The sequence below is a fragment of the Molossus molossus genome, unplaced genomic scaffold, assembly GCF_014108415.1.
Source record: "Molossus molossus isolate mMolMol1 unplaced genomic scaffold, mMolMol1.p scaffold_m16_p_11, whole genome shotgun sequence".
In the NCBI taxonomy this organism is placed as follows: domain Eukaryota; kingdom Metazoa; phylum Chordata; class Mammalia; order Chiroptera; family Molossidae; genus Molossus; species Molossus molossus.
In genome coordinates this window covers 64,571,821-64,597,738 of record NW_023425346.1, presented here as the reverse complement: position 1 = coordinate 64,597,738, position 25,918 = coordinate 64,571,821, and the positions used below count along the sequence as shown (strand labels likewise).

Genomic DNA, 25,918 nt, shown 5'->3' with positions numbered 1-25,918 from the left:
AGTATAGTGACATACGTGTTCTCGGGTCTCACATGCTGCGGTTGCTGGCTTTCTTCTCTTCCAGTGTCTGTGTTTGTGCTGAAAGTCCAGGTGAATGACATCATCAGTCGCCAGTACCTGAGCCAAGCAGTCGTAGAAGTGTTTGTCAACCACACGAAGACGAATTCCACAGTCACCAGAAGCAATGGAGCCGTGCTGATAAGAGTGCCCTATAAACTGGGACTCAGCCTGACCGTCGTGGCTCACAAAGATGGTTACGTGTTGACACCGCTGCCGTGGAGGACCGGGAGGATGCCAAGTAAGCGCTCAGCGGCACCCACCTTCGCGACATGTGCTTGCTCCGCTCTGGGCGCTCTCGCTCTGGGAAACTACAATGAGAGGTCTGCGTGAAGTCAGTACGAAGCAGGTTAGGAGGAGGGCCAGCTGCAGGAAACACGAGGCTTGAAGGAAGCCTGAGCACAGCCCTGGCACAAAGCTTGTGCAGGTGGCAGGCCCGAGGCCTGCGGAGAAGCGGGCGGGCCAGGTGAAGCGGGGCCAGAGGAGGAGAGGGTGTTCTCAAGAGGCGAGACAGTTTGGATTTAGGTGCTGAGTAATACGACAGCTATTGTACGTTCTTGAGCAGGAGTGTAAGTTGGCTGAAAGCTGAGTTTACTTAACAGCAAATATAATCAATAGGCCGACAGCAGGGCTACACGGAGCGGGGAGCCTGGCTGCCAGGCTGTGGCCGTGCTCCTAGTGGACAGTAATAATGGGATGTCAGCAGTTACTGGTTGCAAAATGAGCACTGGTAAATACATGTTAGCTACCAGAAGTAATAACCAGCTAGGGAAAATAATGACGAGAGATCCCTCTTAGAACAACAAGGACAAAAAAAATATGCAAGGAAATTTAAAAAAAAAATATGTGAAATAACTGTGTGGGGGAAATAGAACTGCCAAGTGTTACTGCTAGACCTCAAAAATAAAATGCCAAGTAAAACAAAGCCTGGATAACTGGATAAATATTATATTTGTTCTTAGAAAGCTTGAATAGTGTTAAGATTTCAATTCTTCACAAACTAATTTATATATTAATGGCATTTAAAAAATGTGGCAAAATAATTTTTGGATATGAATAGGTCCAAATTTAAAAATAATAAATTTTGAAGAATACATGTGTAAAAATTCCTGGGGAATCTTGTTTTATTTTTTTCCTACTGTAATTGCTATTTTATTTTTCTATTACAGTTGACATTCACTATTATTTTATTTTAGTTTCAGGTGTACAGATCTTTAGTCACAAGGATGTTGATTTAAATATTAGTTTTGGCCCTGGCCGGTTTGGCTCAGTGGTTAGAGCATCAGCCTGTGGTCCGGAGAGACCTGGGTTCGGTTCTCGCTAAGGGCCCGTACCTCAGTTGCAGTTTGTCCTCGGCCCTGGTTGGTCTTGTGGGTGGCAGCCATTCAATGTGTCCCTTTCATGTCGATGTTTCTCTCTCTCTCCCTTCCACTCTATCTGAACAAAAAATGGAAAAAATGTCCTCAGGTGAGAAAAAAAAACCCCCAAAACATTTAAATATTAGTTTTGTAACAATAGTGAGAATGGAAATAGTCTAAATAAACAATATTAGTGTAGGGGTTAAGTAAATCTTGATACTTCAAGAAATGAAATATGTGACCTTAAAAATGTTATGAAAAGGTTCCTTTTGAGGGACAGAAATGCTTGAGATTATTTTAAGCAAAAAAGCAGGGTAAAAATATTCTGTATACAATATCATGCTCCCTGTTTTAAAAAGATCACAGGAAAAGTCCAGCAAGGGTCTGCTAAATTATTACTAATGGTTATTACTAATGGTTATTACTAATTATTACTAAATTATTACTGGTGGATTGAGCATGGTCCCATGGACTGAGAGGTCCCAGTTTGACTCCTGGTCAGGGCACATGCCGGGGTGGCAGGCTTGATCCTGGGGGGGGTGCAGGATGCAGCTGATCGATGTTTCTCTCTCACATTGATGTATCTATCTCTCTCTCCCTTCCCCTCTCTCTAAAAAAATCAATAAAAAAACTTATTTAAAAAAACAATGGTTGTCTCAGTGCTGGTACTGTGATGACCATCATTTTCTTCTTATCCTTTTATGTATTTCTCAACTTCACAGTGAATATGCACCCCTTTTATACTCAGGAACATTTTAAAAGTAAAACTAAATCTGTAAGTTTTAGTGAGGATGAGAAAGATTCCCCTTAGGTTTAATAGACTTTTCAAAGCTGCAACAGCTGCCCCTCTTAAGCAGTCTGTGACCGAGAAAGTATCCAATGTGGGAGGTGCCCTAATTAGAATCAGCCCCAGGTGCAAACTGCTGCCCTGTCACCTCCTTCCAATCCAGTGAATCCAGTAATCATCCTTCATGCTCATGGAGTCTGGACTGAAATTACACTTTTATTTGGTAGTTATCCTCTTTTCCTTTTGCAGAAGAAAAGTGTATTTTGTCTTTTCCATTATAGCTCTAGGACACATCTCAAAATATTAAAAATATCCACGTGCAATGTGTGTTTTACCCTCTCTTAAGTGACTTAGGGGTATTATGTTATTTCTGTTCACTTTAAATACAGGGAAGAGAGATTGGGAACTCATGCTTTGTGTAACTCCTCAAAACTTAGTTTTTGCAGGATTGGTAAGCTTACTGGATTTGTTTTTGCTTGTAAAATGATGGTTGGTCCCAGCTTCTTGCTCCTGAGCTTGAAACAATGATCTTCCTGGTGATCTGCACTTATGTACGCTGCCAGTTATTGCAGGTGCCTACTCTGTTAGGCTGGCTCGGCCCCATCCTGAGGTACTGCTACCAGGACACACTGTGTGAAGAAGAGCTCTGTACCTTTACCCGTGACGTTAAAAAGAAGGGCGGCTGCGATCTCTGTTCTAGAGAACCTTGGATCATGGGGCCAAGAGAAATGTTTTTTAAAATTATAAGAGTGAAGTAAATAACAATTATATGGAGAAAATAACAAAAGGTTGTTCAAGTATTTAACTTGACTCTATATATCCGGGGTTAGAGAACATCATTAGTCACCTTGGCAAACTGCTGTATGAAATAGAAAAGATTCGTCAAATAAAACAGGGATGCCAGTCTTTTCATTTTATTGTGATCCTTCTTTTTGCCCTCCATTGTATTTTACATTCATCCTTCCTTTGCTTTGAGTTGCTTTTTCTACCACATAGTTTGTTTTCCCCCACTTATTAGGACCTGCTAGAACAGAACTATATTTGTCTGTTTTCCTCCTGTGTTTAGTAAAATCTTTTAATTGTGTTGTATTTCACAGTATATTCATCAGTTACACTTTCACTGTTCCCGCAAAGCCAAGCAAATATATGGCTATTTGAAGACACTGTTTTAATTACTGGAAAATTAGCTGGTAAGTATACCACTTTTTACTTAGCTAGTGAGTAAACACTTAAAGTGGTCATTAGGTTAACTGTACTTCTTCAGTTGATAATAATGTGGGAAAAATCTAAATTGATCAGGGATGATTAGTACTGACTATAAGTTGATCTGAATGGAGTCTTATTTCACTATCAAACTGTAGTATGTTTTTTTGTGTGTAGCAGGAATAATTCTCTCCTTTACTACTTGAGCTCCCCAGATGAGAACAGTGGACTTTTGGAAATATTGGAAAGAGATTTTGAACTTCTTTTCAAATCCCATTAGTGGTTGGTTGAATTAGTAATAGGGCTCAGCCCTTTGGGGCTTTCTTATGTGCAGGTCACCTTCATTCCTGTCTCTTTCATTAATCTTGCTACTTGTGTGGGAGAGGCCGAGACTGGGCATTAAATGTCTCCCTGCATATACGATTTGCCCTCTTGCATATCCCAAGGGGAAGATACAAGAAGCCTTTTTTGGGATCTGATTCAAGCTTTGTCCTGCAGTTCTGCTTTAACAACTATGAGGATGATAATTTCATCCTTACCTCCTCACCTCCCTTAACTAGTCCTTAGGGGAAAACCCAGCATTCTGTGACTCTCAGCGCATATCACATAAAACCTTTACCCAAGGCAATTATTTGCATATGAATGACAATTTGTTTTGTATTGAGGAATTAATGCTTAGGACTGAAGCATAATAGGAACAACTGGTAAAGGCAGACAATCCTCAAAATAGAATTTTTGAGAAAATCCTCAAAATAAAGTTTATAAGAGAGTCATGGTAAAAAAGAATTGTTTTGAAAGTCGCCTTCATTTTCAGAAGCTATTCTATTTATTCCTAAAGCATTAAAAAAGAAACCCTAATACTGTTGTTTAGAAAAAAAATGAAATTAGGGCTTGATTAATATTTAAGTAATTTACTGAGTGAAGCAGTAGAATCTCTTACTCTGGAAATGCTAAGGTGTGTGGCAGCATTTGGATCTTGTTTGGTGCCCAGCAGAACAGGTGATGTGGAGCCGTGTGTACCAGAATGAAAAGTAAGTAGGAACTACGTACGTGCAAAGAGAAGTAATTTTATGTTGCTGGGGCCTTTGTGGCATCAGGCTCTCCACAGCCCTCTTCAGTGTTTTATTTGTTTTGGTTTTGCTTGGACACATTCCTGCTCCTTACTGGCCTCTTTAAACCCCATTAGAATTGTAATTTCTGCTGGAATACATGACATGATCAGGGTGAGCATATCCGTGGCCACACCTTGGCCACTCCACGAAGCAGTGGGAGCTCTGCTTGTCTGGATGATACTGCCCCTGCCCCGGCTCGTCTCCACGAGACCCGGGAGCCCTGCCCAGTTCTCAGATCACTCCTGCCACCGCCTCATTTCCCTGAGAGCTGACGACCTCCTATGGCCAAGCAGGCAAGGGCGGATGTCTCCGATGATGTTGACTTGTTCCTTAGAACATACACATCTTCACTTCCGTAAAATGTTCATATTTTGTATCAGGAAGGTGTTCAGTTTGTGCAGAGGAAGTTTGTGAATATATTTGCAGTAAAAGGAGCAGGAGGAGTTGGAAACTTCAGGAAAGTACAAAACCTCAGAGGAATTCAACTAGACATTTCCCTTAGTGTACATGTCTTCAGCAGTTTGGATGTTCATCATAATTAAGTTACACACTGTAAAGAGTATGTTGTAGATAGCACCTGTGAGTGACCCAGAAGGTGGCAGATTGTACCCTCAAGCAACTTAACCAAGCAAGAATAATATAGCATAAATGCATTTTATTTTAAATCTTTATTGTTGAATGTAGAATGTATTACAGATGTTCCTCATTTTTCCCCCATTGACCCCCTCGTCCCCACTCCCGCGCCCCTCCCGCCTTTTCCCACACTATTGTCTGTGTTCATTGGTTATGCATATAAGTTCTTTGGTTTATCTCTTCCCACCCCCCAACCCCATTCCCTTTGAGGTTTGTCAGTCTAGTAGAGAATTTGTACTTCTTAATCCCTTCACCTTTTTCACCCATTCCCCCAACCCCCCTGCCATCTGGCAACCAACAAAGTGTTCTCTGTATCTATGAGAATGTTTCTGTTCTGCCTGTTCATTTTGTTTGTAGATTGCATTGTCAATAGATATGTATTCATTGCCATTTTGTTTGTTCATATATTTTATCATTTTCTTCAAAAAGACCCTTCATCATTTCATAGAATAATGGTTTGGTGGTGATGAACTCCTTTAACTTTTTCTTCTCTGGGAAACTCTTTATATGGCCATCGATTCTAAATGACAGCTTTGCAGGATAGAGTAATCTTGGTTGTAGGTTCTTGCTTTTCATCACACTGAATATTTATTGCCATTCCCTTCTGGCCTGCAAAGTTTCTTTTGAGAAATCAGCTGACAGCCTTATGGGAACTCCCTTGTAGGTAACTAGCTGCCTTTCTCTTGCTGCTTGTAAGATCTCTCTTTGTCTTGAACCTTTTGCAATTTGATGATGATGTGTCTTGATGTGCCTCTTGGGGTTCATCTTGTTTGGGACTCTCTGTGCTTCCTGGACTTGTATGTCTGATTCCTTCACCAAGTTAGGAAAGTTTTCTGCCATTATTGTTTCTTTTTTTTTTTTATCCTCACCCGAGGATATTTTTCCATTTTTTGTACAGACAGAGTGGGAGGGAGAGAGAGGAAGGGAGAGAGAATGAGAAACATCGATGTGAAGGGACACATCGAGTGGCTGCCACCCACACGACCAACCAGGGCCGGGGACAAACTGCAACCGAAGTACGTGCCCTTAGCGGGAACCGAACCCGGGTCTCTCCGGACCGCAGGCCGACGCTCTAACCGCTGAGCCAAACTGGCCAGGGCTCTGCCATTATTGTTTCAAACAGATTTTCAATTTCTTGTTCTCTTTCTTCTCCTTCTGGCACCCCCAAGATGCAAATGTTGGCACGCTTGAAGTTGTCCCAGAGGCTCCTTACACTATCCTCATTTTTTTGGATTCTTTTTTCTTTTTGCTGTTCTGATTGGGCGTTTTTTGCTTCCTTATATTCCAAATGGATGGTTTGCTTCTTGGATTTACGTACTCTACTATTGAAGCTGTGTAAATTATTCTTTATTTCAGTTAATGCCTCCTTCATTTCGGACTGTGCATCCATCATTTCTGACTGGTCCTTTTTTATGCTCTTGAGGCCCTCCCTAAGTTCACTGAGGTTCTCACTAAGTTCACTGAGCATCCTTATAAGCAGTATTTTGAACTCAGCATCTGTTAGGTTGCTTATCTCCATTTCACTTAGTTCTTTTCTTGGGGTTTTGTTTTGTTCTTTCATTTGTGACCTGTTTCTTTGTCTCCTCATTTTGGCTGCCTCCCTGTGTTTGTTTCTGTGTATTACTTAGCCAGAGGTATGGGGCTCGCTGAGACCCAATGCTGCTTGTTTGAAAGAATTTAGGAAAAACCTGAAGCAGGATCCAAGACAGGCCAATCCTATGGTTAAGCAAGTGGCAACAGCTTGGGTGGGCCTGAAAGTTGGGTGGGGCGGGGCCTCAGGGAGTCAGCAGGGCGGGGCTACCAGTGTGAGCCACGTTGCTGGAGTCCCAGATATGGCTTCTGTCTGCCACCCCAGGGAAGGGCTCACCAAAGGAACAAAGGCCTCTGACAGCACGTTTGTCCCCGAGGAATCCCCCTCTCCAGTGCTCGCTCCAGTGCCAAACAGCTCAGTTCTTCCCTGTATGTCTCTGGCGCCCCTCGAGCTGCCTCCCCTCCGAGCTTAGAGGGAGAGAGTCCGATAAGTCCATGCGCGGGCCCTTTAAGGAGCTGCCTGGGGCTCCAGCCGCCTCAGCTTCCCTGAGCCTCAGTTCCCGCTGGTTTTTCCAGCCAGAAGTTATGGGGATTCTCTTCCTGGCACTGGAACCCTGAGTGGGGCACCTGGTGTGGGACGGGGACCCCTCAGTCCTCAGGAAGGACCTTCCCAGCTGAGGTGTCCTCCTGATTTTTATCCGCCACACGTGGGTGTGGGACCAGCCCGTCAGGCTTCCGCCCCTCACTTCTCAGCCCCTCCGCCCCTCCTACCAGTCTGGATGTGGCTGCTGCTTTAATTCTGTAGTTGTAGGACTTCCATTCAGGTGGTTTTGAATGATGATTGTTCTGTAGTTTAGTTGTAACTTTGATGTGGTTGTGGGAGGACACGATACCCCGTTTACCTACGCTGCCATCTTGACTGGAAGTCTGCATTGGTTTTCTTTATATCCCTTAACTATTTATTTTCCAGGTATTATTTTTCTAGCTTCATATATAGAAAGTAAACTATATATTGATTTTGAGAATTATCTTACATTATTTTATTTATCACCATGCAACCCTTTAAAAACTAATACTTCTTTTTTTATCCTAATAATTTTAACTGAGTCCTTCTTTCTCTATCAGTGATCCTTAAAAAGACCAAGGCAAATGCTGATGCCTGATATATTTTTGTTTCAGTGATTTAAGAGTCGACTCTTGAATTGTTAAATAAGATATGTTAATTACAGAAATATCAATTTTGCCAGAATTTTGACTCCATAAATTATATTGGAGAGTAGTCAATTCAATGTTATTGATGTGAGATAATTATAAATTGAGTGCCTAGCACTGGGAACACTTTTAATGCATGTTTAGTTATCTGATAGAGAACCTACCCAGTAAAGTTTATGACTGAATATCAGCAAAGCCACTTACTGCTGTAAGTTGCTGAAAACCTAATCCTAAAACAGCTTAAGCCCAAAGGAGGCACTTATTTATTTATTTATTGCTCAAATAATTGATAGGTATAAGAGTCAGACCAGTTTTGGACATGGCTTGATCAGGGCTTCTGTTGAAATAATTTAGAACTCGTTTTTCTCTCTTCATTTCTCACTGCTCATTCCTTAAATATTGTTTCCGTTTTCAAATCAGCTCTCATTTTTGGTTGAAAGATAGCTTTTGCAACTTGTGGACGTGTAAAATCCAGTGAGGAAAAAGCAAGTCTTTTTTCCCTAGAAATCCAAGCAAAATTCACATTGCATTTCATTAACTGAGGTTGTCACATGATCCACTGTTGAACAAACCGATATAACCAAGAGAATACTGAATGAGATGCTTTTGACGGGTTTCATCTCATTCTGGTATGCACCATTAACTCAGTCCCTATGATAGAAATAAAATCCCAGTGAACCATATGGGCTAAAAATGGTCAGTATGTGATTCCCCAGCATGAAAGCCAAAAAAAGGGCGAAGGACTTTTGGGCAGCAGCATCAAGCAGCCTCTAGGATAAAGGTGACTTGTGTGATCTAAAGGAAGGGAAATTTCTTATTTGTTCAGTTCTAAATTTAAAATAATAATTTTATGAGATGTTATAATGTTTAGAAATAATTATAACTGCTTCCTTTAAAGTAAAATATCCTGTGCTTAATATGAATTTGTTTTGCCTATTTGTAATGAGGTTGTTTTTTTTTCCAGATGCCAAATCTCAACCAAGTGTTCAATTTTCAAAAGCCTTAATTAAACTACCAGACAACCACCACATCAGCAACGTTACAGGCTATCTTACAGTCCTGCAACAGTTTTTGAAAGTGGACAATTTTCTGTATACATCTGGAATTACTCTTAATAAATCAGGTATTGACTCATTTTTATATTATATAATCATTTGTATAAGTAAGAAAGAGTACCTAAATCTCATCTAATACTATTAAAGTTATTTAGATCGGATATTCATTTAAGCTTTGAAGGATACATGTCACTTTTGAAACATAAATCTAGTTGTTAGAATATTTATAAGCAATTAATCCCTTTTATGCAGTGAAAGAAAGATTATATAATAGTCTTCTGCATGCACTATTTCAAATAATGAAAATTTAATCTACAAGATACTTTTATCTAGAAGAGGTTAAAAAGGGTATAGAAAATAGTAATGGTTATTGTGTAACTTTGCAAATTAAAAATACATTTAAAATGGAAACTTGATTTATAGAAATTTACACATCTTTTAATAATTTGACCTTCTATTCATTCTTATCAAGTTGATCATAAGTGCCAGTAATTGTTAAATATAAAAAAGTTTATGCCTGGCTGTTGTGGCTCAGTGGTTGCGTGTTTGACCCATGCACCAAGAGGTCACTGGTTTGATTCCCAGTCAGGGCACATGCCTAGGTTATGGGCCCAATCCCCAGTGGGGGGCATGTAGGAGGCGGCCAATCATTGTTCTCTCTCATCGATGTTTCTCTCTCTCTCTTCCTCTAAAATCAATAAAATATATATATATTTAAATCCTCAATGAAATATATATATATATATTTAAATCCTCAATGAGGATTCAGTATCTATTTGATATTAAAATGGATAGCTCTGGGTGAACAAGAGGAACTAGATAACTTAGGCCCATATAAATTTGTTATTAATATGTTAACTACAACCTGTGTTTTACATAATGTTTTAATAAATTGTCTTTTTTTTGTTGTTGTTATTTTTAGGTTTTGAAAGCACTGAATTGACTCCTCTTGCTGCAATATGTGTGAAGATATATTCTGGAGGGAAGGAATTGGCGGTGGATGGCTCTATTCAAGTTTCTCTCCCCCTAATACATACCAATGATGTAAGCGCAGGGGATCACATACCTGCCTGGACATTTGATATGAACACAGGTATGTGAGCTAGATAGAAATATCCTGAATATTTTTCTTTTTAAGGTTTGATCTTTAGAAATATGTTTCTGCATTTTTATTTTTCAGCTTTATTGAGGTATAATCAACAAATGAAATTTCTATATTTTAATATAGAATAAAATGATTTAATATGCCTTATTATTGAAAACATTAAACTACATCATTTATATTTGAATGTTTTATATTCAGTAGAGCATTAAATCAATAATGTTATAATTTTAAGTAGTTTGTCAACCACCAATGTTGGCCCTGCTTTGAATAATGTAATACAACTGTGGGGAAAATTGTGTCAGTACACTACATTAACAAATAACATTGTTTACTTACTTTCCTGTGTTTTTACATGCCCCAACATTTTGAGCAGAAACAAATTTTTAAAATTATTTCTGCTCTTATGAGGTTTTGTTTTGATAGGCAATATGAACATATCTAAAAGCTTGGTTAAAGCAATTGAGAAATGTATGCTAATTTCATGAAAATCAATAACATTGTGTTAAGAGATATAAAGAGGGATTGTTTTTCAAAAAATCTTAGATAGCAATTTTATTCTCTGAAATTAGCCTCCTAAAACTGGCTGCTGGAATTACTTATTTTTTCATCTGCTTCCCTTGTTTTTTTTTGTGTTTCAATATAAATAATGTGGGAGTCTTTAAGCTACTTGCCCCCTCAAAAGGAAAATGATCAGTCCACAGGTGAAAAGTTCAGAGGTATGACTGTCTTAGATGAGTCATGGTTCAGAGCCTAGTTCCCCAGGACTTGGTTTCTCTCCTGTCTCTTCTGTTTCCTCTGTGTTAATACCTTTCTGAGATGGGATTCCCCTTTAGAATGGCATGTAGACTATATATGCTCAAATTTTATACATACCCAGGTTGAAGTCCAATGGAAAGAGAGACTTTTTCTAGTAATTACTCAAGCCCTCGGATTTTCTGCAGTTGTAGAATGGAATTGGCATTCCAATCTCAGAACCAAGAGGCCCTTGTGGTCGGCCAGTGGAATGCACAGATTTATTTAGGCTTAGGTCACATGTTGGAGGGGGGAATGGAGCCCAAAACTAATATGTGGACAAAGAATAGGGAGCAATTATTCCTCAAAAGGAATTTGGAATGAGGTTTCACTGTATCTGGAAAGGTAGATAATATGCGTGCTAAACAGATTCTATGGAAAGTAACCTTACATGGTGATTGGACCCTAAATTCCTAACTGGGCAGGTCATGGTGAACAGTCACTCCCTAGGTATATAACTTTTTTAGTGAAAAGCTTGTCTTTGTCTTAAGCAAGCCCTGTTCACTGTGTCTGTGCATCTAGATCAACACATCTTTGAAATGCCCCCTTTAAACCTCCTCTTTGTAATACGTGACCAACCCTTAAGAAAGCACATCATCTTAACTATCCTGTAATCCAGTCCCCACCTGGCTTTCTTCCACCTTCATGTAGTCTTCCTTACATCCCCTCATTAATTTCAAATGCATAAAAAAACCGCAAAACTATTATTCTCTGGAGCATTTGAAATCTTTCTCACTGGCAGCTATTGTCTGCTTTGGACATTTCTCACCTCGACATTTACGTTGTGTATTACAAAAGGATTGGAAGAATCCCACCCAGGACCCCCGTGTGGACCTGGACCTGGTGCTAGGTACAAGCAAGGGCCCATTGCACCCCACTGGCTTCCTCCTTGTCATAGGTGAAGTTGGGTGAGTCTTCTCCTGGAACTCTGGCCCTCCTTGCTTTAAGTAGCAGGTCAATGACTTTATTTGAGCTGTTCTTAGAAAATCCTTGAGGTGGATAAGGATTGAGATAACCCAGAGAAGAGGAAAAAAAAAAAACCAAGCGGGCTGCTGCTTTTAATTTTTCTGTATTTGGCATCTCGTATAACATTTCCACGAGTCAGGAAGAGTGTTAACAGTTATCTTATACATGTTCAGTAATCATAAACAGTTGTACTATGTAGAGAAACCCAAAGGCCACAGTCCCTATTATGACAAATATCATAAGCAGAGAGGTAAAGAAAATCAAACACAAAGGATTCTGAGTTTAATATCAGCCTGTAGATATAGAGCCTTGTCTCTGTGCTGGGATAGCTGTCTGCTTCTAGTTCAGCAGCTTCTCATCCTTGAGGTCTGGGTGATCTTTGTAGGCAGAGGCGAGCGTCAGAGACAAGCACAGGTGTCCACGTGTGGGTAGGCACCTAATAAGGTCTCTTCCAACTACATTGGAGTGTGTGTGTGTTTTTTTTTTAATCCTCACCTGAGAATATGTTTATTTATTTATTTTTTCTTAAATGTTTTTGATTTTTCAGAGAGAGACAGAAACATTCATTGGCTGCCTCCTGCATGCCCCCTACCAGGGATCAAGCCTGCAACCCGGGCATGTGCCCTGAGTGGGAATCAAACTGGGACCTCTCAGTCCATGGGCCGCCACTCAATCCACTGAGCCACACTGGCTGGGCTGAGGATATGTTTATTGATTTTTAGAGAGAAAGAGAGAGAGAGAGAGAGAGAGAGAGAGAGAGAAACATTGGTTATTTGCCTCCCTTAAGGGCCCTGACCAGGGATCGAACCCACAACCTAGGTATGTGCCCTGACCAGGAGTCAAACTCTCAACCTTTTGGTGTATGGGATGATACTCCAACCAACTGAACCATCCGACCTGGGTGAGAGTGTCTTTTAATTAATGCCCTTTCCAATAATCAAAATCTAGTCTCTCTCTCCTGGGAGCATGCTGTGAAAGGAATTGGTTATCAACTTGGCATTTTCTTAAAGTGGCTCTGCAAACCTTGGTGATAGTGTAGAATGTCTCCTTTCAATCACGTCAGCTCATAAGTTTCTTCATCTAATGATAGCCCACATTAAATACACTGTGATGCATGAAGGAATGCAAAAACTGAAAGAAATGGGGTTTTGCCAAAGAGCTGGGAAAGAACCAAGTGGCTATCTTGGGTTTTCCATAGCCTGGGAGTATTCATTTAATTTACCACCATTGTGTACCCATACAATATATCCTAGAAGGGTTTTTTTTAATCACTTATTTTGCAATGCTTCCCATAAAAGACAAAACCTTTAAGATGTTTCAGGGGCCCTTCTGGAACACTGCAAAGTTATACCTACATATATTGATATTTTAACCCTTAAAACCTCACTTTCTTATGAAAACTCAGAAGTAAGCAATTAGCATTCTTTAGCTTGGCAGATTTATGGAGACATTTTATAACCTCTAGAAAAATATTTCATCAAAGTCAATTGTTAACATCGACTTATTTTTGTAAAACCCAGGCAAAGTAAAGAAAGGTCTGTTTTACATAAATCAACAAACTTAAACCAGCTACTATTTACTAAAGATTAATCTTAGAGCATGTGAACTTGAAAAGCGTTTTGAGTTAGTTTCTCTCTTTCTGAAAATTTTAGAATACCCAATCCTTACAAGCACTTGCTTTTGAATTAATTTCCTACTTCTGGATACTATTATTAAAATTATCTCTCATTTACAAAATACATATATGGACAAACAGACATAAACAGAGACCATTTAGCCATGAGAAAACTCACTAGTTTATAAAGGAACAGCTAGATCCAAATTTTGTTTTGGAGGCATTTACAATTTATATCTGTCCTTGACAAGTCAAGCTCCAAATGACCTTCCCCCTTTTACAATAAGGACGACCATTTTTAATACCTCAAAGTATTGGGTTGACATCTAAACAGGATCATAGGTTGATCCACTTTTCTAAATCTTTTTTTACAAGTGTTGAGATACCAATTAAGTATGTTTTCCATTCATTCTGCCAAATTTTATAGCCGACTTTTTCCCAGTTGTCCTCACAAAAGATGAACTCAGAAGCATCTAAGTATCCTCATCTGAGCCATCTTCCTGCATGAGTATTAATGCGAGGCTGACTGTCGTGGGGCTTGTTGGCCTTGGAGGCATGATTTCCCATGTTAATTCTGAGGTCTGTAGAGTCTAACAAACTTCTAGGAAACATCTCCAGATGAGCCAAATGAGGTGAATATCCCTGAAGGACTGCTTCACACCCTAAAGGAAATTTTACCTCAGGTAACCTCACAGGGATTCTTCGTCACCTAAGAATACCCGAGGAAGGGCCAGGGAGAGCTTACCTGAGGCCCCCAGAATGCCCCACTTTCCAAGGCACGGCCCCCTTCTTTGGGTGAACCAACTCCAGGGTACCCTGCCCTTCTCCCCGGGGCTCCAGCTGGCTTCGCTACCACATTGGACACCTCGGAGCACCCACCTCCAGCACTTCGGATTCAGGGATCTGAACAGCTAGCATCACCCCACTGGCTATTTGACTCAGAGAAGCAAGTGTCCTTTTTCTTCCAGAGATGAAGAAACTGCATTCTGTTATTTATCCAGCAAAGATTTTGTTCAGGCTCCCAGCAAGCAATCCAATTATAAGCTAAAATTAAAAGGAGCAGCTCACTTTTTTATTTCTTTTCCCTGGGTTATCTCAACTCTTATCCACCTCGAGAATTTTTCTAAGAGCAGCTCAAATCATCGGCCTGCGGTCCAGAGAGACCCAGGTTTGGTTCCCACTAAGGGCACTTACCTCGGTTGCAATTTGTCCCTGACCCCGGTTGGGGTCGTGTGGGTGGCAACCACTTGATGTGTCCCTTTCACGTTGATGTTTCTCTCTCTCTCCCTCCCACTCTATCTGAACAAAAAATGGAAAAATGTCCTCGGGTGAGGATAAAAAAAAAAGAAGGAAATAAGAACAGCTCAAATAAAGTCATTGACCTGCTAACTTAAAGCAAGGAAGGCCAGAGTTCCAAGAGAAGACTCAGCCAAGTTCATTGGATTTGAAACAGGAAGTTGATGGGGCACAATGGACTCTTGCTTGTACTTAGCACTGGGTCCGGGTCCACAGGGTGGTCGGCTTCTTGGGAAGCCTGCTGTACTATGCCAAGTAAATGAGAACATATGAAATGTCCAAACTTGTAGAAAATTTTATGAGTTTTGAGCCAAAATGGACTTCAGTTGCCTGGAAGCAAGATCTTAAATGCTGCACAGAAGAACAGTTTGTAGTTTTTTTGTATGCATTTGAAATTAATGAGGGAAAATAAGGAGGATTACATGAGGTTGGGAGAAAGCAAGGTGGGGATTGGATTGCAAGATGATGTGCTTTTTGAGGTTGCTTACGCTTTGGAGGGGGTAATATTTCTGTCATTTCAAACCTAGAGGCACTGAAACAATGGGCAGGGCTTGCTTAAAGACCTTTCAATAAAGAAGTTATAGGCCGGGGGATGTGACTACCCACCTTACTTGCCCAGTTAGGAATTTGTGATTTATTTCAGTATTCTTTTTTCATCCACAGGGAAAGTTTTCTTTTAGTCTAACACTCGATTCTATGCTCAGTATTCACTCCTGGTCATGAAATTGGGGGGGAGGGGGGTGTCTGTCCCTCTCACATAGTTCTCAGAAGCCAGCTGGGTGTCCTACATTTCAGTTCAGACACGGTCTCTGTGGAGTTTGCATCAGATCCACAGGTTAAGGGCTTAGTCCCACAGTACTGCCTTTCTTCCTCCGACACCATCACAAGTCCACTTGTTACCTGTGCTTCTGACCAACTAGCTATAAAGTGGAGGTTCCCATGAGCCTCCCCTTGAGTTCAATACTTCGCTAGAACAGCTCACAGGAAAACAATTTACATACTAGATTAACCAGTTTATTTTATGAAAGGATATGACCAAGGAATGGCCAGATGGAAAAGATGCACAGGGCAAGGTATGGGGAGAGGCAGGGAGCATCGGCCCTCCAGCACCTCGATGGTCCACCAGTTCTGCTCTGGGAGCCTTGCAGTTCAGGGGTCTTAACCGAGGCTTCATATGTAGATATGAACAATTAAATGATGGCTCATTGGAGACTGAACTCAGTTTTCAGTCCCTGTTCCCTCTCTGGAGGTGTGTGTGGGGTGGGGTGGAAGGGTTAACCTCTCTGATCACGTGGTTGGTTTTCTTGGCAACCAGCTCCCCAGCCTTAGGGACTTTCCAGAAACTACCTTAGTAACAAGCTCAAGTGTGGTTCGCAGTTGCTTGTTATGAATAAAAAAGGACACTCTCTTCACCTTTGTGGATCTTATCAATTAGGAGTTTCTGAGGGTTTTAGGAGCTCTGTGCCAGTACTGGGGACTAAGACAAAATACATATTTCTTACTATGAATCACAATATCACAGTAGTATACTATTGTAAATCATTGGATTAAGAGCTCTAAGACCTGGATTCCAGCTCACTTACCAGCAGTTTTTTTTTTTTTAAATAAATCTCTTATTGGACCTCAATTTCCTAACATGTTGAATGAGAGAGTTGTTTTAAAACACTTTAAAGAAGAATATCTGTTTTGCTGGAGTCCTGATTTCTGATTATTCCTCCTGGCAAAGGCCTCTGTCTCTAATGTACCTTCCAGTCACAAAATTTTTTGTCTTTCCTTTTTTTTGATATTTTGTTCAGATAGAGTGGAAGGGAGAGAGAGAGAGAAACATCGACGTGAAAGGGACACATCGAGTGGCTGCCACCCTAACAACCCAACCAGGGCCGGGGACAAACTGCAACCGAGGCACATGCCCTTAGCAGGAACCGAACCCGGGTCTCTCTGGACCGCAGGCCGACGCTCTAACCGCTGAGCCAAACCGGCCAGGGCAAATTTTTTGAATTGAATGATCACATATGTAACATTTATATACACTGTATACACTCTTAACTGTTTAATCAGAATTCTAGAACATATGACAAACAACCACCTATTGATAGTTGTATTTCACTAACGTCCTTAAGATATATCTCAATAGACACAATTTAAATATTATTTGGAGAGTCATGATTTCCTTAAATATGTGTACATCCTTTATTTACTTATAATGATTTTATTTTCTGTAGTCATAATAAATCATTCAAATAATTTCATTTAATGTCTTATCATATGTACTATATTATCATGTATTATATGATGTATATATTATCTCATGATCATATATTCCTACAGTTTTTATAATTTTTAAAAAAGTCCTGCAAGGTATTCTGTATATGACTATCAGCAAACTCCTATCAGCTTTACAGAGAGATAAACTATAACTGCTTGGTATTTTAACTTACCTTTCTTTTAGGAACATGGATAAATCATGGCCAGGGAATGGTCAAGGACTATAATAATCACTTAATTTGGACATATGATGCACCACATCTGGGCTACTGGATAGCAGCTTCACTTCCAGGAACCAGAGGTTTGTAAAAATGAAACAAAAAAGTAATAAAATAAAACAAGCCCAAGCAATCATACTGGTATTGAAAGCAGCAGGTCTTGATTTGAAGCATTGCCACTTACCTGCTGCTGTAAGACTCCTGCAAACGCTTCTAGTCTCTTGATCTCAGCTTTATTTTATTTTTTCATGTGTATAAGGAAAGAATGGGCTTCATGAACTCTAAGTTCTCTTCTAGCTACAATGTCTGGTAAAGTATGACATTTGTTCAAACCAGGTATTTTCTTTCCTTAAGTTTACTTTTTGTTAATAAATTCTAGCCAGATTAGCTAGAGCATTTGGTTGCAAGGAGCAGGAACAGATTTTGGATAATTGAAATAAGGTTAGGATATAGAGAGTTCACAGGATGCTAGGGAAGGCTGAAGAACCAGATTCTAAACAGCAGAAATCCCTGAGGGCCCAGTTAACAGGCCAACTTGACAGTCGTCACTAGATTACTGCTGCGTGATGGCTGGCTGCCCCCCTTTGCCGTCCTTCCCTCACACTGTTCCTGACCATTCTAGGGATGAAGAATTTGGTTGGCCTAAACTTGGGTCATGAGCACACCCCTAGGTGGAGGAAGGGCTACTGAATAATATGTCCCCAGACTGTTCCCAAGATAAGACAAGTGATACCCAAGTGGAGACTGGCCTGACATATGAACAGAGGTGACAAAAACCAAGAATTGTCCACTAGGGATGATCATAGTCTATGAGAAATGAATATTTCCTTTTTCTAGATTTAACATGGTATCAAATTATATCATTTGTACCTAAGGAAATTCTACATTTATCTTTCAGTTGTGTAACTCAAAATACTCAGACCCTGCATATTTTATCCATTAAATCTTCTTACAGGATAATCTTCTCACCTGATGCAGTATAGACTGGTTGCACCAGGGGCCTGCTGCCACTTTCTGGCCTTGGGGTGTTGGCTGGTGGAAACTGAGTTACTTCTGGGCACCTTGTTGCTCGTCTCCTCCCTTGTCCTCCTTTAACTTGTGGGTTTGTAATCTACAAAAACAAAGCGAAACGTTCAGTGCCATTTCAGTGAAGTTTTGGGAGAGTGTGAAAGTTGAATGTGTGTCATTCCCTCATCTCTAATCATGTGTCAGTTAATTCTCTCGGTTGAGTGGCTGGGCTCCCAGCAGAGAGGCTGCTGTGACTTGGCTGTTTCATGCTGGTCAGCAATAGGCCCAGTGCACCTGCTGGTCCAGGATGCGGGTAACGTTTTATATACGTTTCTCTGCAGTGTTCTACCATCTAATTTCACATGGCTGTCTATTAATTGGAAGACTCTTACAGTTTTTCTGAAAAAATTTAGAAATAGTTTTTAATGTTCAATTTTTGTTAACAACGTTTGAATTTTTTTTTAAATCCTCACCTGAGGATATGTTTATTGATTTAGAGAGAGAGTAACATCGAGGAACATTGATCGGTTGCCTCCTGTACCCATCCCAACTGGTGATCATACCCACAACCTAGGTGTGTGTCCTGATTGAACCTGCAATCTTTTTGGTGCATGGGGCGATGTTCCAACCAACTGTGCCACTCAGCTGGGGTGACAACCTTTGAATTTTAAACTGCACAAGTAACAAGACTTTTTTTTAATGATGCCAAAATTTGTATTCCAGTGGAAGAAATATAAGCCATTAGCCATATATTATCAAAAGAGATATTCTCTCTGTTTCTGTTTGACCTTAGTACTTATGAGATAATTATTCAGGAACCAGAGGGTGGTTACTTTTATTTTTCATGATGCAAAATATCATGCAGTCTTGCCAGCTGTCTAGCCTTATCCCTATTTAGGTTTGCAACTGTAATGAAATATTGATGAAAAGGAACAATTAATATATAATTTAATACTTCAACTCAACTAAATCCAAGTTATTTTATTTCTAATAAAAATAGCCCAAGGAGTACTGGGTTTTATAGAGAAGTGTACCTTCCACTAAACATATACCTGAAACAACCAATTTATATAAATGACTTTATGAATTATAAAAGCTGAATACTTTTCTGGAACAGGTTAAGGTTTTATTTCAGCTTATATGTTGGGAAAGATTTTGTGTGAAATTGAGTACTGAAACAGAAGTGTGGGATTCCTATTTAGATTGGACTAGATACCTTCTGGTGATGCTTTTATTCTGCAAGTGTATCACAGACTAAGGAACACTGTATTAGAAATATGGATAACTTGACTGTAGCTCTGGCTTTGCCAGTAACTAACAGGGTGAGTTGGAAATAGGTATTTATCCATCTGAGTATTAGTTTTCTTGTTTTTAAATGGTGATTGTTGGATATGATGGCCCTTAATATCCCAAAACATTCTAGGATGTGTTACTGTAAAATCAAAGTTGGTCCTATGATGGGCTAGTTTAGTAGTAATTTGGTTAATATATAAATCTTTTTAAAATAAATCTTAAATAGAATTCTAGAATTTCTAGAAAAAATATTAAGCACAAGAAATTAGTTTTTCATAGATTGTTTTAGGTAACTATGCAGGTATGTATAGAATGTAATAAACAATTGCTCATTAATGTTTTAAAATATTCATTTTCAAATGTATTTCAATTTTGAAAATATATTGTTAATATTCTACATTTCTATCCCCATCTAAGCATATGTACACACACACACACACACACACACACACTCACGCACAGGCACAGGCACATGCAGATGCATTCTTTTTTGCTCTTATCGTATATATAGGATTTGGGGCAAACCCAACAGTATCAGCTTCCTCTTTCCAAAAGTGAATTTTGTTGGAATCCTGTGGCGTGAAAATTGCTAGCATTACTGTATTGTGAAAACGTGCTCTTATAATCTTAGAGCAGAAATTGAATTTCACCCAGTTATAATCAAACTTTATTCCTTTGCAGCTGAATAAGAATCCATAGATAGAATTGTTACTCTTATTTCTTTTTTGTTTGAAGAAATTTCATATTATGTAATGTACTTGGTTGCCTATTAGATATGATGAACACTTTATTATTAGTAACCATATATGAAAGTGTGGCCAATTCTGGAGTGCCTGTTCTAACATGACCTTGAAGTTATGCAACAGTGTAGTATAGCCAACACTTACTGAGTGCCTATCATGTGCTAAGCACTGTTCTAAGTATTAACTCATTTAATCCTAAACAAACCACATGGGTTACGTATGACAGCCGTGAGCTGAGACACAAAGAAATGAAACTTCCCCAAGGCCACATAGAAATAAATGGTGAGACCAGGGGTTCCATTTCAGGCATTCTGGCTGCACAGTCTGTATGCTTCTCCAAGTCCCTTACTATTACTGTTAACTTGACTTTTATTAAATGAGATGATGCAAAATGAAAAGGATAAATTTAAGAACCTCATGACCCTCAGTCCCTTCTAGTGCTCTTCTATAAACATCATTCTGGATGTTTTCTCTTGGTAGAGGTGACCAGAAAACTCCTGTCTCACCATTCTCATCACCTGAATACATAGTACCGTCTAGTTGATACTGATCAGTAGAGTTGTTATGTACATTTTTTAACAAAATGAAGGCTTAGTGATACTAAAAAGATTATCTCAATATTAGTTGCCCGGTAGCATTGATTTTCATGCACTCTTAATAGCCTACACTCGTCACTTCAGTGTATTCGTCAGCTTTTACTGAAGTTTAATAAAGCTCATCAGAATAGTATCATATCGTATCTATGCTCTCATATAAAAGGGGAAGTGGGCCAGGTCAGCTGTGCCTCCGCTGGGCTCAGCTTACTGGGATCATGGCATTTTCTTATTCCATAACCCAGGCTGAAGGAGTTGCAACTTTTAATCCTTCAAGTCCTTCAATTTTTGGATTTTGTCTAGTCCTTTCTTCCCTGCTTACTTTGGCAAATTCTGTTTTGAATTTATCTTTAAAATTTCTTTTTGAATTGAATGCAGCTAGTAAAAGGCCACACCCACTACTTGTATTTCATCCCAAAACTTCTTTGCACAAAGTTCAGATGAACTGGAAATATTTTCTCCCAGGTTATGCCACCACATAACTTGGGTTACCATTTTTATTGCCTACTGAAGCAGTTTCCTCGCTGCTCACCGCCTGGCCTGAAGTCACATATTTTAGGCTGTTGTTATTATAGCGGCATTTCAGCATCTTGGTACCAATGTCCATAACAGCCATTGCTGCAGTAACAAATCTGCTGTCTCAGTGGCTGACAATACAAACGTTTATTTGTTACTTACATTTCATGACCTTTGGGCTTGGCTTTGTTCAGTTCAACATTTTTTCTCATTCCAGAATGTAGGTTGTAGTAATACAAACTCTCTGGGATATACTGTTCACATATTAGAGGGCCTTATGTGGTCTTTTAAGTGGGCAGGGCTGCAACATGCAACCTAATTTAAGGTGTTAACATTTCACTGGGCAGAGCACGTCAGTTGATGAAGCCCTAAGAGTAGAGGAGGTATTCTCCACTCACAGGAAGCCTGCCTTTGGAGGGGAGCAAACCAATACAAGTTTGTACACATATTCAGTCTGTGTCACCCAGGATAGGACATATTTGAAAATCTGACCTAAAGTGTGTATTTTCCTTTTGTTTAATTTGTTTGTTTATATTGAACCATTTAGGTTCAGGTATAATTGGAGACCCAAAGGACATCACTGCCTACCACACAGTGTTTCTGACAGCCATATTGGGAGGAACGATAGTCATTGTCATTGGATTTTTTGCTGTGCTTCTTTGTTATTGCAGGTAAGAAAATATTCATGTGTAAAAACCCAAAAAACTATCAAATTATAGTATTGTCTCAGTATCTTCTGTGTATTACAAAGTTTATTTGTAGAAGTCAATGGATTACTCTTTATGAAGGTTAAAATAAAAATGGATATATTCTAACAGCATTGCCTATGTAATGTACATATTGTGGGATGAATATTTAAAGGAACCTTCTAGATTATAAGTTGTAAACACTGTTTGCCTTCTCTTCTACTCCAGGGGTAAGTGTGGTACTCCGCAGAAAAGAGAAAGAAATATCACTAAACTTGAGGTCCTCAAGAGAGACCAGACAACTTCAACAACACACATAAATCACATCAGTTCAGTCAAAACTGCATTAAAAGCTGAGGATAAGTCACAGTTATTCAATGCCAAAAATTCCTCATACAGCCCGCAAAAAAAGGAACTACCAAAGACAGAAGGAGAAGAAAGAGTTTCCGTGGTAAAAACTCGGGACAATTTTAAAATCTACAATGAAAATGTTTCATTTCTGTCAGCCAATCAAAATAGTTACTCAAGAAACCCAACACAGTCCTTGGAGTCCAGTGTAGGGGCCAAACAACTCATGCATATTAATAACAATCTATCTTCTCTGGGTGATGCTCAAGAGGAAAAGAGGTATCTCACAGGTAATGAAGAGTTATATGGGCGCTCCCACATTCCTGAACAGCTTATGCATATCTACAGCCAGCCCATTGCCATCCTTCAAACATCTGACCTTTTCTCCACTCAAGAGCAGTTACATACTGCTAAGTCAGCTACTTTGCCAAGAAAGGGACAATTAGTCTATGGCCAATTGATGGAACCAGTAAATAGAGAGAACTTTACACAGACATTGCCCAAAATGCCAATGCATTCTCATACACAGCCTACAGATGCCAGGGAAGAGAACATCCCACTTGAAGGTCAACAGAGCTTGCCATCCCAAACTTCAGATTGGAGCCGGTATTCCAACAGCTTACTAGAGTCTGTTTCTGTTCCTGGAACCCTAAATGAAGCTGTTGTAATGACTCCCTTTTCATCAGAGCTTCAAGGAATTTCAGAACAGACCCTCCTGGAGCTGTCCAAAGGAAAGCCCTCCCCCCATCCCAGAGCCTGGTTTGTGTCTCTTGATGGCAAGCCGGTTGCACAAGTGAGGCATTCCTTTATAGACCTGAAAAAGGGCAAGAGAACCCAGAGCAATGACACGAGTCTGGACTCAGGGGTGGACATGAATGAGCATCACTCCAGTAGAAAACTCGAGAGGGAGAAAACTTTCATCAAAAGCATGCATCAGCCTAAGATTCTTTACTTAGAAGATTTAGACCTAAGTAGCAGTGAGAGTGGAACCACTGTCTGCTCCCCGGAGGACCCAGCTTTAAGGCACATTCTAGATGGAGGGAGTGGAGCTATCATGGAACACCCTGGGGAAGAATCCCCAAGAAGAAAAAGCACTGGTGAAGATTTTGAAGCCAATACATCCCCTACTAAAAAAAGGGGCAGACCACCACTAGCCAAAAGAGATAGCAAAACTAATATCTGGAAGAAGCGAGAGGAACGCCCACTGATCCCCATAAATTAACACCAAGGATGGTTGTGTGTCTGCTCTCTTGTGCTGTTTATTCTTGCTTCTTATTGTAAACTGCAGTAGGAACTTCTTAAGAAGGTGAGATTGAACAATCCAGTGGTCCCTGGACATGTCTCAAGCAGAGTAAATAGGAAAATGGTAATTCAGTAATGAGAGGGAATGCTTTTTCTGATTTATTCTTTTCATTTATTTGTGGGTGCTGAATTTGATGTATCCAAGTGTTCAAAATGTAAAATAGCCTCAAGATGTCAATTATCTGAAAACATTGCTCAGTCACCATCTTAGCCCTGATTTGCTTAAGAAATAACATTGTGGAGCATGCACTCCTAAAGTTGCTTCCATGTACAAATGTGGCTTCTGCTTTGAGAACACCCCTGTGAAACATTTAGAAATGACACTGTATTCTTCAGGCACCATATTCCTCTGAAATATCACTATTAAGTTCTCCACTACTTACACTTGAAAATAACTTAATACATGTTTTTGATTATGTAATTTTAGAGTTTAAAGGCCAAACAACATTTTCTTTCTTTCTTTTTACTTTATTTTTTTTCTATAAACATCATGTATATTGCCCCAAAGTAAATCCCATATTCATGTAAGATGGGCAAGAAGCTACTTGGTTGTTAGAGAGGGAAACTCCAGAAATTTGTTTTTTTTTTTAAATGTAACTTTGCAGAATAAATGGTAAGGTGATAATTTGTTATTTAGAAATTTGAGAAGTAAATTTTTATTTAAAAATTTCCTTTTCCCTTTCCTCAAAAGTAAAGTGAGCTTAGCTGTCAAGGAAAACTACACGAATCTGGAAAAAACAACAACAAAGAAACAAAAAACCTTATCTTTAGTTTAAGAGTCACTGATACATGTAAAGCTAAAATCTTTTTTTTTTTTAATCCTCACCCAAGGACATTTTTCCATTTTTTGCTCAGATAGAGAGGGAAGGAGAAAGAGAGAGAAACATCGACGTGAAAGGGACACATCGAGTGGCTACCACCTGCACGACCCAACCAGGGCCAGGGACAAACTGCAACCGAGGTACATGCCCTTAGCGGGTACCGAACCGGGGTCTCTCCGGACCGCAGGTGGACACTCTAACCGCTGAGCCAAACCGGCCAGGGCTAACGCTAAAATCATTTTAAGATATTCTATTAAAAATTCTGGCATTAAGATGCTATTCAACCTGATTTTTTTAAAAAAATCAATAAATTTAAAGTTTCTTATGAACATTAAAAAATTAAAATGTGTGGAGCTAAAGGAAATAAACATTTCAATTTTTTCTTAAATAATGAGCTAAAAAAGAAATGCCATTTCCCAGAGACTCAAAAATATCTTTGGGATATTAGGTATATGTGTAGATCTCTTTTTTTTTTTTCTGTTAACATTCATAAGAGATGTTTGAGAAGAACAGTTTCGATTTCATGGGAAAAGTAAAAGCCTTTTTTTGGAAGTGAGTTGTAGCCTTTGCAACACCCCTTTCCCTGTTTTGGAAGTAATATGTTCATCCTAGCAAAGAATTTAGTGTGAATACATTCAGCTGTTTTTAATTATAAGTGTCTTCAACTCTGAATTATCATTTATATGTCCTAAAAATTAATCTCTTTGTTAATTAAAATCAAATTCCACTTTTCTTAAAATTTCCATGAAGGCAAATGTTTGAAATAGATCCCCCTTTTCCTTAGGGGGAAAATGGAAAAAACTTGCTTTATTTCTCATCTCTACTAATCAACATGAGAGCAACATAGAGACCCAAGGCATGTGAGTTCAAAGAACCAAAATTAGCCACATGAGCTTTAGTCAAATTATAAATGGATGTACAATGAAAGACTACAGCTTTTCCCACAGGGAGTCAACTTCAGCCAGTTTTTTTCCCCCCCTTGTAACCACTTCTGAAGCATCTAACCTGTCAGGATACTGCTACCTTTCTGTTTTAACCCAAAGAACTTCAAGAACAAGGCAAAAGTTTGCTATGTTTTACCTCAATCCATAGACGAGGTAAATGTTTTGGTAATACCTAGGCTAACTTTTATTTTTGTGGGGTGTAGTGATAAGGCCCAAAGTTAGAGGAGGCATATTGGTCTGTACAGGAAGATGTATCAAAAGCGCATGAATGAAATGACTTGGAAAAGGTTGAGAAGTTAGTGCTCTGCTGAAGTGCCTTTGATATAGACTTGCTTTATTAGACGGATATAACATCTTTCTTAAATGTGCATTTTCTTTCTTTTAGCCAACTTAAGCAGATGTGCAGTTTTTATTAAAAAATATAGACCTAGTGATTCATGTTGGAACAGTGAAATTTGCA

At 39.4% G+C, this 25,918-nt stretch overlaps 1 protein-coding gene across 1 annotated transcript in view; it reads left to right on the top strand.

Annotated features, from left to right (window-relative positions):
• FAM171B (family with sequence similarity 171 member B) overlaps positions 1-24,523 on the top strand; it is a 68,782-nt gene extending 44,259 nt beyond the window's left edge. Inside the window, exons 2-8 of the mRNA XM_036255071.1 lie at positions 65-298; positions 3,300-3,392; positions 8,857-9,015; positions 9,870-10,040; positions 17,171-17,287; positions 21,905-22,028; positions 22,272-24,523. Of these exons, the coding sequence (XP_036110964.1) occupies positions 65-298; positions 3,300-3,392; positions 8,857-9,015; positions 9,870-10,040; positions 17,171-17,287; positions 21,905-22,028; positions 22,272-23,613 (2,240 nt within the window). The 3' untranslated portion in view covers positions 23,614-24,523. The remainder of the gene's footprint in view (positions 1-64; positions 299-3,299; positions 3,393-8,856; positions 9,016-9,869; positions 10,041-17,170; positions 17,288-21,904; positions 22,029-22,271) is intronic.
• Positions 24,524-25,918: the final 1,395 nt, after the last annotated feature.